The following is a 16,567-nucleotide window of genomic DNA, read 5'->3' as shown; positions in this document are numbered from 1 at the left end:
CTCATGCATCCAACCTGGGCTGGTGGTCTGTTTCACCCTTGATAGTATACTTGTTTCAATGTTGTTCTCTCTGAACATCCCACCCTCACCTTCTCCCAGAGAGTCCCAAAGTCTGTTCTGTACATCTGTGTCTCTTTTTCTGTTTTGCATATAGGGTTATCGTTACCATCTTTTAAAATTCCATATATATGTGTTAGTATACCATATTGGTCTTTATCTTTCTGGCTTACTTCACACTGTATAATGGGCTCCAGTTTCATCCATCTCATTAGAACTGATTCAAATGAATTCTTTTTAATAGCTGAGTAATATTCCATTGTGTATATGTACCACAGCTTCCTTATCCGTTCGTCTGCTGATGGGCATCTAGATTGCTTCCATGTCCTGGCTATTATAAACAGTGCTGCGATGAACATTGGGGTACACGTGTCTCTTTCAGATCTGGTTTCCTCAGTGTGTATGCCCAGGAGTGGGATTGCTGGGTCACATGGCAGTTCTATTTCCAGTTTTTTAAGAAATCTCCACACTGTTCTCCATAGCGGCTGTACTAGTTTGCATTCCCACCAACCGTGTAAGAGGGTTCCCTTTTCTCCACACCCTCTCCAGCATTTATTGCTTGTAGACTTTTGGATAGCAGCCATTCTGACTGGCGTGTAATGGTACCTCGCTGAGGTTTTGATTTGCATTTCTCTGATAATGAGTGATGTTGAGCATCTTTTCATGTGTTTGTTAGCCATCTGTATGTCTGTTTTGGAGAAATGTCTCTTTAGATCTTTGGCTCATTTTTTGATTGGATCATTTGTTTTTCTGGAATTGAGCCTCAGGAGTTGCTTGTATATTTTTGAGATTAACCCTTTGTCTGTTTCTTCATTTGCTATTATTTTCTCCCATTCTGAAGGCTGTCTTTTCACCTTGCTTATAGTTTCCTTTGTTATGCAAAAGCTTTTAAGTTTCATTAGGTCCCATTTGTTTATTTTTGTTAAGCCAAATTTAAATAAGCTTTTATCTAGTAATGTCTATGGAGTTTATTTCTGCCATTTCTGAATTTTTATGAGTGCATACTTGTGTTTCCCATATTGTTACTTATAGAATAGACTATGTTACCTGTAATGGCCTTCATTTCATAAAGCAATGAACTTTAATAAAAAGTTGAGTGCCTCAACTTGAAATGAAAAATGATGATAACAACATATGATGATCATTTTTGTTAACAGACTAATAAAAATCCTCAGAGTATGGTAAGTATAATTATGTAGCATTTAGTCAAAAGTGTTGGACATGACTAACTTTTAAATTGGCAAAGAGGTTTTAATTGCCAAGAGGTCAGGTTTATGTTCCTGAAAGTTATAATTTTGCCAGTGTTTCATTTAACTGAACTCACTTAAAACAATGACAATGAAATTTAATATATGTTCACAATAAAAACCATGAATCTAAGCATAGAAGGAACATATCTCATCATAATAAAGGCCATATATGACAAGCCCACAGCTTAATATCAGACAAGAAAAACACCATAGATGATTTCAACAAGCCCTCATCATTTTGCATAGTAGAACCACAAAATTGTAAAATAAAATGGAAGGTAATAGACCTAGGAAGAGTTTATAAATGCATATTTTGTGTGTGTATATATATATATACATATATATATGTATAAATAAAAATGGTGTATAATAAATTATCCTACTCAATTTTAGTAATATTTCTCCTTATATAAAAAGGAAGAACTGTCTAGAATTAAGCAGAGTCTGGACTTTGAGCCACCGCAGCTGCCCCAACATGAGCCCTGCGGGAATGCAAGACGGCAGCAGGATGCCATCAACCTCTCAGACTCTGCAGCAACCCTGCCAGGTCGCCAAGGTGACCCAGGAAAAGCAGAGGATACTGGCCCCAGAAGGCTGAAGTGCATAAGGCAGGAAAGACTTCCATCAGCCTTGACTTTTCATCTTCTCTTACATTGAAATAGAGAAGGAAATGGCAATGCACTCCAGTATTCTTGCCTGAAAAATCCTATGGACAGAGGAACCTGATGAGCCATAGTCCAGGGTCTACGGGGTCACAAAAGAGTCGGACACAACTTAGATACTAAACAACCACAGTACACAGAAAAGCAGAAAATTCCTTAACTTGAGATGTCTGGTTTCCCTTAATCAACAGTATCTTTTGATGTTCCAACTACCTGGTCCTTGTTCCAAAAATGCTATAATCCTGGCTCCTGCCTTACCTCTTGGGGCCATCCCTCAGAGTGACTGGAGAGTTCTGTCTCTTCAGAGCTCTTGAAGAGCTCAGAAAATCCACCAAATAAAGCATAATTACATAATTCTCAATGTCCTGACTGTGCACTTTTTTCAGTCCATAGTTTAAATTCTTATATTGAAAAAAGCAAGGATCTTATCAAATGACTAATATGTCAGCTCAAGAGAGGGCTAGGTTCTAGTACCACAGTACATAGCATACAAAAAGTACCACATAGGGTTTCAGTAAAATACTGAATAACCAACAATAAAAGCAATATCCACAGCCAAAGAATGAGAACAAACTGAATAAATTCCTTCCAAGGATGTAATAGTTTCTTCCAAAAGGGCAAAATTGTCTCTTCAATATAACATTTTTTTGGTGGATTTTAGAAGTGTTAGATAAAAATATATGTCTTACCTGATTCCTCAAAGTCAATGTTGTAGGCTTTCCAGGTTTCAGTTATGCGAAGAAGATTCTCTTCCATGGCTTGGATATCCATGGAAGGGCAGTTGCATTCTGGGAACCTGGGGCCACAATGACACCAGCAGTCATTGTCCTTGCAGATAAACTCTCCCTCTGAGTTGCAAGCAATATAGCTCAAAGCTGCTTGTACAAAACGCTCCTGAAGGTAGTCTGGAAGTAGGACTTGCAGCCCTTAAAGAACAAACCAAAAAAGGAAATTCATTTTGATAAAGGCCAAAGTATAATACATAATTACAATATTCAGAAAATGTCAAAAATGTAGCATATTAAGTTATAGATTTATGCATATTTTAATATGATCATTAGAAAGTTATTGAATTCTGAAAAATTTGCAAATGTTTATCATGTTTTTCAACATATACTAGCTCCAAGCACTGTTCAACACATGCAAATCCATGGCTGATTCATGTCAATGTATGGCAAAAACCACTACAATATTGTAAAGTAATTAGCCTCCAACTAAGAAAAATAAATAAAAAAAAAAAAAGAAAAAAAAATCCAAACACCAAGCTTGAGGAATTTAAATGATTAGAACAAAAAGCATTTTTTAATGTGTTTTCTACTGTTGGATTAGATTTTTAAAAATAAATTGAAAATTCTGTCAAAAAAAAAAAAGAATCTGGGAAATTATAAAGCATTTAATATCTCAGACTATCTGATTTTGTTTTTTAAATTGATTTGATTGGCTACTTGAATTTATTGATCGGAACATTTGATTACTTTTATGTAATGTAGATAGAACCTACCTTTATATATTTTGAAATGAGGTGTATGCATTTCTTTTCCACTTATTTTCAAATACTTTCAATATTTTTATTCTACCTTCAAACTACCAGCTCATCTCTACTTAGATATTATTTGCTACATTGGCAAAAGTGTTATGAAATGTTGCTGTATCTGATGTCATTAAAACACACAACTTTATATGAGTATGTTTTTCAAATGATCACTTCAATTGACTACAGGAAAGTCATCAGAGAGACTGAGTTGTTTCACTGATTATTCCTCATCAGTCATAGTGATACAGTTTACTTCTTTTCCACATGCAAGTTAAGTTACTAATTCTTAAGAATATATCAAGAATAAAAATAAGGCTATCAAAAATATTTAGGGATCTCTACTAGTTTTACATTTAAGCATTTGCTACAAAAATCTAATCAAAAAGGTAAATATTCAATATAATCAGTAGGTAAAAATAAACATAAAAGTAGAGGAAAATTTATTCAATACCTCACAGCTATTTACCACAAAATTTGATTTTTACCTCTTTTACATGCTTCCTTTCTAACAAAAAAACAAACAAAACAAAAACACATTTTTTTTTGATACAATCATTATCTACAAGGCTAATTTAACTAAAATCATGAATTAACATTTAGGGGAAAAAGTCTATCTTTTAAAAGTCTGACAATTGTACTCATCTCATTCTTTCAGACTAATTCTACCACAGATTGGTCCGGAAAAGTACTCAACACATATTTATTACTTTATTATTCATTTTTATTTCACCTCAAATAATTATTGAATGCCTTCCATTTAGAAGAGACTTTCTAGGGAAAGTACAATATGAAGATGACCAATTCTTGCCCTAAAGGCATTTGCAATATACTTAGTAGAAGAGGCAATATAATATATAATATTAGAAGTATACAATGATATTATACAATAGTACTTAATAAGTACTAGAGTCAGGCTACATATATTTCACTAGGTATTATTAATTGGTAAAGCAACCACATTAGGTTAATAAGATTAATAAAACCTTTCATTAAAAGGTAGACTGGAACATTATTTGATACATGGATACTTTTCAACTTTAAGAGATTTGCGGGGGCGGGGCATGGGATACTATATTAGCAATATCACACATGAACTATGGAACATTTTTTTTAATAGCAATTAGTAATATTGTTTTAATTCACATGCACTATGAGAATGCGATGAGTGCTTAGAAAAATAAATCCAGGGTAATTTTTTAGGAGACAGAAGAAGAATGGGATCTACTAGACAATACTTTATATGATGTAAGGCAGGTGAAATATGTCAAATGACTTGGAGGAGTAAAATGATAAAGCTAGATATATTCTTAAATGTCTAGTCCTGTAGGTCATCAAATGACTGTATACTTCAGAAATATCTAATATCTGCAAATATTGATATCCAGTGTTATAAACTGGCTAAGTCAGAGTCTCTGTTAATGAGACTCAGGACTTTGGACAAGATATATGGAACCTGATTATCTCAATTAAAAAAAATCAAAATTGAAAGAAAATCAAAGAATTTATGTAACACTTAAAATGTCATAAACCAAGTAGTTATAGTATAATTTTTAATCAGTAAAAATGATAGCGCCTTTGCAGAAACAGAAAAGGCTGGAAAAGTAACTTGAGAAGGAAAGCCTGCTGGCAGAAAATGATGAGTTTAGCTTTAGACATACAAGGATTTCTGTTGCATGTTATCTCTGCTTTATATCTATCTATCAGTCGAAAGAAAGGAAACTGATATTCTATAAAACCATGCTAAAAATAACAATTTTTTTGCAAAAGAGGTTTATAGTCAGACCGCTCAAAACTATTTAACTTTACAACTAGATCATTAATGTAAACAATAATTAATACCTAGACAGAAAACTTGGACTGCCTTAGACAACTCAGAAGGATTGGGAGGGCTGTCCTATAGACATTTTGTTAATGTACAGAAACAACAGAGTAAAAATACTGATGAAACCATTATTAGAAAGTCTCCTCGATTATGAGACAAAGCAGAGTTCTGAGCCTAGGGGATATTGTGAAAGTGAGCATGTGAGACAGGGCAAGTGTTACAAGCTGAAAACCCACTCAGTAAAACATAACCATGTCCAGTATTGGACGACCAGTTTTTTCCAACCAAACTTCTCACTAGGAACAACTAGAAAATATAGAAGGCATATTAAAATAATCTGTTTATACTATATAGTGCAGGGAACTATTAGTCAATATCTTATAATGCAAAACAATCTAAAAAGTATGTGCAGAGATATTCTTATATATATATATATGTATATATATATATATATATATATATATATATATATATATATGGCACAAAATCACTTTGCTGTACACTTGAAACTAACATGACATTGTAAATAAACTATAATTCAACTTCTAAAAATCTGTTCAAAAGGATGCAAAGTCCAATAAAAGTGAGGATGTCTAGAACTACCATGACAAGAAAAGGATCCCTGAGGTGTGAACCACATAGCTTTTGTCTTAGACTTTTGTCCAGTTAGCAAACCAAAAATTGAAATTTAGAGCCAGTCATGATAAAGATAGTAAATTTCTCCAGATTTGTTAGGGTTATATACTCAAGCAGTAATTAAACAAAAAATTAGATTTCATAGGTTTAAGCATACTTTCAAACAAGTCAATTAAAATGGATTGAAATGCTACTGTAAATAAAAGTAAACCTTCTCTGGAGAAAGAAAATATCAAGAATTTTAAACTATTTTTATAAAGCACAGCATCAAAATTTAATAAAAATAATGAGCATATAAATAAGAAAGAATAGTTTATCAAAATGAACTATAAATTAATTTCAGTCACCCAATAAAGAATTAAACAAACACAGTAGACAATTTTGACAAAGAACTGGAAACTAAAAATTATAATCAAATGGAAATTCTGCAAATAAAATATATATATACATATATACATACAAACACATGCACACACACATATAGGAGTTACCAATAATAGATTTAATAGCAGACTAGACACAGCTGAAGAGATAAACAACAAATTGGTATATGTCATAAAAAATATTGAACACAGAATAATAAAATGGCAAATGGATATAAAGAACAGAAAACAGCAGAAAGGACATAGTTCAGTGCTCAGTCGTGTGCGACTCTTTGTGACCCCAGGGACTGCAGCACACCAGGCCTCCCTGTCCATCAACTCCCAGAGTCCACTCAAACTCAGGTCCATTGAGTCGGTGATGCCACACAACCATCTCATCCTCTGTCATCCCCTTCTCCTCCTGCCTTCAATCTTTCCCAGCATCAGTGTCTTTTCCAAGGAGTCAGTTCTTCGCTTCAGGTGGCCAAAATATTGGAGTTTCAGCTTCCGCATCAGTCCTTCCAGTGAATACTCAAGACTGATTTCCTTTTTAGGATTGACTGGTTGGATCTCCTTGCAGTCCAAGGGACTCTCAAGAGTCTTCTCCAACACCACAGTTCAAAAGCATCAATTCTTCGGCGCTCAGATTTCTTTATAGACCAACTCTCACATCCACACATGACTACTGGAAAAACCATGGCTTTGGCTAGACAGACCTTTGTTGGCAAAGTATTGTCTCCAGTTTTTAATATGCTGTCTAGGTTGGTCATAACTTTTCTTCCAAGAGAAAAGACACATAGGTCATGACTAAATTATCTAATAACACAGTTAATTGGAACTTCATGATGAGAGTAGAGAAAGAAAGAAGCAATATTTGGTGAATAAAAATTTAAGATTTTAATAAATTCTTGAGAGATGAATAAAGTTCTAATTTGCATCATACAAACATAAAGTCTAGCAAGACAGACAACTGTGAAAATGATCAGCTGACCAGAGATCTTCAGTGCAGTATAGCTCATGTCTCACGGGCATGAGTTTGAGCAAGCTCTGGGAGATGGTGAAGGACAGGGAATCCCAGCATGCTGCAGTCCATGGGGTCCAAAGAGATAGACACAACTGAGTGACTGAACAAAAAATAGCTCATGTGCTACCTAAAGGAATATGAAGAGTGTGAAAAACTAAGGACTCTCTTGAATGTGGTGAAGTTGACATCTAAATTTTTTATCATACATTAAATAGATCAAAAGTAGGTAATCTCTTATAAGTATCTTAAAATAAAAATATTTCATCACATATCTGTATGTACTGATGGAATCTAATCCCAGTAATCTGGCATCAACATTCTCCTTTAAAAAGAACAAATGAGCAAACTGTATGTGTGTGTGTATGTGTTGTGTGTGTGTGTATGTTCTCTCCTTGAAATCACCATTTCATTTCACTGTCCTACAAGTTTTTGTACTAATATACTATATTTTATTACTAAACATCTTTCTTTAATCACAATCATGTCTCTACTATAAAAATCAATGGTTGAAAATGTATATATGTTTTTCTGAAAATTATAAATAATACAAAAGTTTGTAGCATGGATTACATAAAATATAGTTTTTTCATAATGAAAATAATTTTAAAAATCACTATGATTTGAATTATTATAATCACTGATAATATACAATTAAATAGTTATATGTATTACAAGTATTGATAAATAACTTTTAAAGATAAATGTTATCTGCTCCTTGAAAACTCATGATTTAATGAATTGATAGAGCTTTGTTAATTACTGTGGGATTTTTCTAGAAATATAAATTAATATGAATTATTTCAAATTAAATTATTTGCCTTCTTTTAATTTTTATATATGTAAGCTCTAAGAACCCTGGAAAAGGAAATGACAACTCACTCCAGTATTCTTGCCTGGAGAATCCCATGGACAGAGAAGACTGGTGAGCTATATCATGGGGCTGCAAGAGTCGGACATGACTTAGTGACTTAACCACCATCAAGCTCTAAGAAAATGTGTTCCAACATATCAATAGATTAAAAAATAGGAAACAGGTTAGTTTTATAAGCAATATAATTGCCTAGTGCTCCATATATTATCTATTTGATAACACAATCTTGTGCCAATTTTGCTGAAATAAAGCGTTAGGAACCAACTGATGTGGAAAAGTATTTGTTACCTAATCACATGGGTCATTCACTTTCTGGGAACTTTACCAAATATTACTACCAAAATATAATAACTTTGAATTACTTCTGTTACCCTTTCATGCAAATGTACCTTGTTTGATATGTTAAATTCTTAAGTGGGTTGAAAAATTGGAATATCATTCATTTCAGTATGTATTTGCTAATACTTCCTATGAATTACATTTTGTCATGTGTATTAAATGTATTTTCATCAGTACTTCAGAGTAGTAGATATGGATCTTTCAATTAAAAAAAAAAATGTGTCTGCTCTGAAACCTGATTGACAAAGCCAGACAAACAGTTAGCAGATAAATCCAGCTTACTCGCTGCCAGGAAACATTTGATTTCATTTGTTTTCAGTCAAAATCAATGTGCTAATTTGCAATGCATATCTCTGACAGCTCATTTATGAATGTCAATTCTAATATAGATAGTTAAGTCATGGAATTCGTTTTGAATTTTTTGCCTAATGCTGTACCTCAGTAATTCTTATTGATGCTTTCATTGCTTTGATAAAATTCTACTTCAGGAACAATTCTTTTTCTTCTATAAGACCAGAGCTTCAGAAGAAGAAGGTCAATAGTAGAGCTGAACTCGATATCTCCAAGTGGACCAAGTACTAATTCTAGTGCTTCATCTCACGCTTACAAGCAAAACACAAGGCCTCTCTCTCTCTCTCACACACACACACACACACACACACACACACACACACACGTCATCCATACCTATGCACATCTACCCATAAAACCAGCTAACGATGAAAGACGCAAAGACCTACAGTAGTACTTTAATAAAAGATTCTTCTGAAACATCAGTTTTTGCAATTGCACATATAGTGACCCAGGGTTTTATAAATACTTTTCAAAGTGATGTATCATGGTAACATTCTGGAACTGGTGAATGTTTTGCATTCCTTTTTTTCTTTTTAGTGGAGAAGGGCTACTATTTTTTGTTATATATTATTTATATATATATAACACATAAATAATACATTTAATATATATTAAAGATGAGAATGAATAGGTGAATCAACATGATACTAGTAAGTACAGATGAAATTTAAGAAAGAAAGAGTACATGGGATATTGAGGGTCTTGATATTGATTTTCACAGTATTATCTTTGCAAGAGTCTTTGTGCATTGTGGTACAAATATAGTTGTAACTAGTCCTATCAAGTAGTAAAAGGTGAAAGAGATGCAGGTTTCTGCCTTACATAAATTGAAGGGAACAGAAAAAATAGTTACACAAAATGGGTATGTCACTTCATTTATTCCTTGTGCTGGTTTTTTTCCAAGGGTGATAGGAGGCAGAAGTTTTGTGTTTAAATATTATATTCTTAATGCTGAACACAGTGATTCACAAAGAGTAAAAATCAATAGTGTTAATAAATAAAATTGGATCAACTGAAATAAACATACTTGACATAAAATTTGCTTGTCTTTCTCTAGTAAAATTAATACTCTGATGGAAAGTCAATACATTTTAAAAAGGGGTGAATAGTAGAGAATTATAGGTAATAGTGAGAGATTATGCTTCTATTTAAATTAGAGAAAATATTTCAATAACTTTAAAGCTAAAATTGACAATAATAACTTGGATAGCATTTAGAGTTTAAAAATTTAAGCACTTTCTCTGTAACTTTGTACAATTCAAATTGAATGAAATCTATTTATTACTTAAGTTAAATTTAAATAACCTGATGCCTTTAAATTTTTAGATGGAAAAATTGAGGAAAAATCCCACAAATTTATGAAATTTTAAACATTTTTATGTAAAACTGAATAATGCAAATATAGCTCTAACTTAAGCAATTAAAGAAGGTAGACTAGAGAAAATCAACTCAAAATTACCCTTTTGATCAGTGAATTAAATTTAGATTATGTGTCATCAAAAAGGTATTTTTGAGCTTATTCAGCTAGTACATGTTTAAACATGTGGATACATAACCTTTCCCTATCTGTATGAATGAGTGATATACACATGCTTAAACATTTAGGGAATAAAATAAAATTATGGTTTTAAAAGGTTCTCTGTTGAATGATTTCACAAAGTATAGTAATAGAAGACGATAAATTATTACTATTATCACAGAATTTATCTTTATAAAAGAAATAATGCAAGTATAAATATTTTGTTAATATACTCTTAAGAATATGTCTATTTGTCAGAAGAGAAAGACAGCCTTAACTATCATATTAAGCTATGCTTAAAATGTCAAAGTTTCACATTACAGTATGCTTAAATATGGTTACAATTTTATCAGAATCTATGAAGAGAAAGGGCTTCCCCTGTGGCTCAGCTGGTAAAGAATCCTCCTGCAAGGCGGGAGACTTTTGTTCGATCCCTGGGTTGGGAAGATCCCCTGGAGAAGGGAAAGGCTACCCACTCCAGTATTCTGGCCTAGAGAATTCCAGTCCATGGAGTTGCAAAGAGTCCAACACGACTGAGCAACTTCCACTTTCATATGAGGAAACAGTTAAAGCTCAAGGAAAGCTAAGGAAAACTGCTCCTTATTGAGACAATGATTACTGTGCGGAACAAAAATATTATCACAATGCATTTTCAATTGTTATCAATTATTTAATTTAAAAAGCAAAGTGAATTTTGACATTCTCTTCATCTGGTCTAGAATGTTTATATCAGTTAAAGATTAGGAGCCTTTTATAAGAATTTTAAAAGCCTAATACACGACTGAAGAGACTTTGCAGCAGCAGCAATACTGAACATACAGCTTATTTTAAAAAAAAAGAAGAAGAAGAAAGAAATCACAACTGGATAACTGTCATTCAGGCTCATAGAGAATTAATGAAATTTCACCTACATACCTTGCAACTGAATCTTATTCTCAGGACTCTGAACCAGAACAGAACTGACAGAATCTAGGTTGTCATAGTTACTGCAGCCAAGAGGACCCGTCCTTGTTTCTGTTACCTGAAGAACAAAACATCAACTTTATTATATGTACCAGACTTTACCATGTTCTTGCCATCCAATCTATTAATAGTTGTCACACACACATACATTGGACAGTAAACATCACTAAAAGGTCTAGGATCTGATACACATCAACAATACACCTAAGCAGAAAGAAGACAAATGTTGCCTTTATCTTCAATTCCATTTCCTTCCCTTTGCCCATGCATCAATCTTCAGAGAAAATAATGGAAGCCCTCTTTAGTCAACAACATCACTCATATAAGGTTTCCGAATTTACCAAGACTGAATTTACCAAGATATGACAGAGCATGCTCCTTTAGGTAGAGAGCAAGTTTTGACTCATATGAGACTAGTTTCTTCTTTGTTCATCTCTCATCAATAAATCAAAACCATCTTCCAGGCTACTGTCTAAAGACTGATTTTATTATTTCATTTTTCTACTTAAAAATCTGCAATTTCCTACTCTTTTATGCTGGTATCAATATTTAAACTCTTCTGCTTGGCCTCCATCTGCCCCTCTTCTCCCAGGAGGCAGGCAATCTTGCCGTCCAGTTAGACTTTGTTAATTCTCTGCCTTTGCTTATACAACATCCTTCACCTTATCCCACCTTTCTCCTTTTAGATAAATTGATTTTTTTTATCCTCAAGATTGACCTTGTGTTCAAACACCTACACAAAGTAGTCCCTAATGATTCCCACTTGTATTACTTCACCATTTCTATAAAGTTATGGTTTGCAGAGTCCAGCCTTAGCACTTAATTATGGAATCACATATTATAGAGAGATTTTGTTCTCCCCATGGGTATTTGGGATGAATAGTATCAGATGAGATGTTTGAGTGATTACATCTGACTGGAAATTTATCCTGAGGATTTAAAAAAAAAAATACAAACATATTTTAAAGCAGAGAAGTATTATAATCATTTGGGGGGGTTTAAAAAGATACTCTTAACAACCAGAAAGGTTTGCAAAACATTGTTGATCTCATTTTATTTCACAGTTCACAGCCACACAATGGCTTCCCACCTCGCTCAGGGTAAAAGCCAGAGCTCCTTGGTATGACTAAAAAGATGCTCTATTTTCAAGCTTCCTGACACCTCTCTAACTCATCTCTTTCCCTCTTTTCCTCATTTACTCCATCCCAAGCACAATGGCTTCTTTGCTGTTCCCAAAACATGCTAGCTATTCTTCTGTCTCATAATTTTTGACTTGCTGTTCCTGAAATGCTCTTCCTCAAAATATTTCTAAACTCATTCCTTCACTTTCTTCATTTCTACTCAAATGTATCTCTCTCCGATCACTTGGACTAACCAATGTTAAATGAACATCAGTTCGGTTTAGTTGCTCAGTCGTGTCCAACTCTTTGCGACCCCATGAACCGCAGCACTCCAGGCCTCCCTGTCCATCACCAGCTCCCAGAGTTTACCCAAACCCATGTCCATTGAGTCGATGATGCCATCCAACCATCTCATCCTCTGTTGTCCCCTTCTCCTCCTGCCTTCAATCTTTCCTAGCCTCAGGGTCTCATGACATAGCTTCCCACATTTCCTTCTTCCAACTATTATTTCCTCTGCTCCTTACCTTGGTCTATCTTTTCCATAGTAGTTTTCAGCTTATAACATGCTGTATAATTTACTCATTTATCATGATTATTGTCAACACCTCTCATTAGAATGCAAATTCTACCAAGCACAGGGGATATTGCTTATTTGTTTAGTGAAGTATTTGCAGAACATATCATGCTCTTGTGTAAACCCACAGGTATTAATATTAAGACAAAGACAAGAGGACAGTGTGAGGGGAAACCCAAACCTAGGAAGACATTAATGCCATTATTATGATAAAGAAGGCCTGAGTGGATTAGTGGCAATGTGATTTATCTGAAGAAGATGGCTTTTGAAAAACTAGAGCTAATAAGATTATGAAACATTGAGAATGAAGTTTCTAGACTAAATGATAACATTCAAATATAAGGCAAAGAAACTCCATTGTGAAGAGCATGTGAGGAAGCCTGATTTTGACCATTTTGACTCTGACTTGAACAACACTCTTAGTTGAAAAGATCCAATAAAAGAAGTGACAATGTGGTATGTTTCTTGGAAGCTATTTCAAACATGGAATTACTATTTGGGGAGTCAAAAACACATAGGTGATAGTCAAAGACAGGGCAGCGATGGACACATCATCTCAGGTGCATGGAGAGGATATATAATTGTATCATGAAAATTCTGTCACATTTTCTAAACAGCAAGTCCTTTAGAATAACCCAGATTGGCTATGAGCACACAGCAACCATTGGGGACGTGGTTTACTCTTTCTCTAACACCACATAAACTTGTGTTCTCATCTACTGCTCCTCTCCAGTGGTGGCATTGAATATTCCTTATTTTGTTCAGGAGAATCATTTCCGATGTTGATGTGTCACATACAGTCATGTACATATGTATGTGTGTGTGTGTAATTAACATTAAATATAAATGATTCATAACAAAGAATAACAGGAGAATCTTCTGTCTCTGGGATTTCCCAGGCAAGAATACTGGACTAGGTTACCATTTCCTTCTCCAGGGGATCTTCCCAATCAAGGAATCAAACTCATCTCCTGCACTGGCAGGCTAATTCTTTATCACTGGGCCACCTGGGAAGACCATTTAGAATTTGAGATAATATAAATCTTCATCTTGTTCCATCAGATAGTTTAACTATCTCCCCCAACACACGCACACAAAAATACATACCACATTAATACAAACAAACTCCAATATTGCCATTTTAATGACGCTTTCTAAATAAATATTCTCATTGACATGAGATCTTAGAAACTGGTATGTAATCTCCTAGACAGTTAACTGTTGAAAGAGGATAAATAGGATTATTTTATCTCATTACAGACAATTCCTATTCAATTACTATGTTCTTGAGAATAAATACAGGGGATTTAAATAAGTCTCACAAATTTTCAGAATATTTGAATATCTGTGTATGCGTGTTCAGTTGCTCAGTCATTTCTGACTCTTTGTGACCCCATGGATGGTAGCCTGCCAGGCTTCTCTGTCCATGGGATTTCCCAGATACTACCTCTATTTCTATTGATCATTTTATTCCTGCACCTCTAGAGTATATAATAATAATAATAATAATACTGCATATTCCTATTTATAATTTTATTTTATATTTTATTATTCATAACTGGCTTCACTAATCATTGTTTGATTTAATATAAAGTTAAAAAACTTTAGCATGTTCAATGATGCAAATCTATTTTTCCAATTGTATTATATTTTAAGAACCCTACATGTCAATACTAACAAATGTGTCTATAATATTTTATATTTTCAATACTAACGAAAGGAATAAAAATGAAAAGAAAGTAATAAAAGCTAACTTAATGTATAAACATTTGTATAAATATGCTAACTCTACCAAAAATGAATTATGTAGTTGTGCCACAAATTATTTCAACTCTTGTTTATGAGCTGGTGGATGAGCATCTGACTTAGAGGTCTCCATATGTAATGTAACAAAGGAAGAGCTATTCAATAGCTAAACATAAAAATGATGAAGACTAACAATAACCCAATACTGATAGCCTTCAGTGTTTTTAGAAATGACATGCAGAGTAAAAAAACATGTTTTTCTTTTAATCAATTATCTCTTGGTGAGAGGATGCTGAAACAAAGGAAAATAGATTTTAGGACACAAAAATGATACCCTTTCTGAGGTGTTACATTGATTTGTGGTTTTATCTGAATATCATGAGGAAAATTAAGGGGCTGGGAAGCTGAAGAGGGGTGTGGTGTGTACAAGAACAAAAACTATGACTTGGCCAGCTGTAAAACGCAAAATCAAAACTTTTCAAAATGTACTGATATTTAGCAAAAATTTGTCTTCACACTGTAACAAATGTGCTCTTCTCTAATTGACAACTGGTGTAAACTGTTTTTAAATATGTCGTTAATATTCAGAGAGGATATTAAAAGTATTAAATGAAAAATATGACTGTGTTTTCATTTCAGCTTTTCCTATATTGTTTCTATTTTGTTTCATTAAACCACCATCTATCATTTTCACAATCAGAGAATTTTACAGAGAATAAAAGAAAATAAATAACTTTCTTATTAAAAGGGATGACTTGGAATTATATAAATAATAATATAAATTCAACTTTATTTAGGTTAAAATTAAAATGGCATCAATAATTCATTCGGAAATAAGCAGGCTTTGCTATTTTTGATCATTTTTTGGGTTTTACATATTCTAAAAGTAATATCAGCACCACGTGACAAAAATGCATTGGATTTATAAAATTAATTCAATAAGAATTAGATTTGCTTGAATCTGAAGAAAAAAAAAAGAATAGAAAAAAGTTAAAACAATGATTAAAAAAAAAAGGTGGAACTAAAGAAGAGTAATCAAACAAAAACCACATCACATTCTTAAAGGAAAATAGTATTATTAGAGAGTCTGTTGTTTTATTAATAAAGTTATCACATTATATCTTTAAAATATTTCTGGTCATCATTAGAACTCCACCACTTACTAGATCTAAGTTTCAAGTTTCTGTCCAGTGAAATAGTTAAAATTTTCTTACAGTCTGAAGAGTCTGTGAAGAAAAATGAGATAACCAATGCTATGTGCTTATCATGGGCCTGGAGGACAGTAAGGATTGCATAGCAAGTGTAAAGTGTGTGTAAGTATTTGCTATTGAAAGGCGGAGGCACTATAATAACCCTGTGGTAAACTTTTTGGAATCATTCACAGTCTACTTCTAAGACTGTAAAATTGTAATATTTTTTTCTGACATCAGTGCTGCATATTAACATTTTTCTTTGAAAAGAGAAAAAGAGTGCCTACATTTTAGATCATCCTAAATCAAGTTTTAGTCATGTCTGACTCTTTGCAACCCCATGGTATGTTGCCCACAAGGCTCCTCTGGCTATGGAATTCTCCAGTCAAGAATCCCGGACTGGGTAGCCATTCCCTTCTCCAGGGGATCAACTGCACCCTTAAATGAGGCTATGCACAAATTTTACAACTCACATCAATGTGAAAATCAAGCACAATATAGTAAGAATAATCCATAAGACTAAACCTAAGACAATGGTATAGA

The 16,567-nt window shown here is 33.4% G+C and overlaps 1 protein-coding gene across 3 annotated transcripts in view; it reads right to left on the bottom strand.

Annotated features, from left to right (window-relative positions):
• The window catches only part of BRINP3 (BMP/retinoic acid inducible neural specific 3), a 454,878-nt gene that overhangs the window by 147,948 nt on the left and 290,363 nt on the right, over window positions 1–16,567 (bottom strand). For all 3 annotated transcript variants that reach the window (XM_043924282.1, XM_043924284.1, XM_043924283.1), the window contains exons 5-6: window positions 11,346–11,451; window positions 2,659–2,895 (exon numbers count right to left, since the gene is read on the bottom strand). In XM_043924282.1, coding sequence (XP_043780217.1) covers window positions 2,659–2,895; window positions 11,346–11,451 — 343 coding nt within the window. The remainder of the gene's footprint in view (window positions 1–2,658; window positions 2,896–11,345; window positions 11,452–16,567) is intronic.

The sequence above is a fragment of the Cervus elaphus genome, chromosome 14 (assembly GCF_910594005.1).
Source record: "Cervus elaphus chromosome 14, mCerEla1.1, whole genome shotgun sequence".
In the NCBI taxonomy this organism is placed as follows: Eukaryota; Metazoa; Chordata; class Mammalia; order Artiodactyla; family Cervidae; genus Cervus; species Cervus elaphus.
The sequence above is the reverse complement of the archived record's forward strand: the minus strand, read 5'-3'. Positions and strand labels throughout refer to the sequence as shown.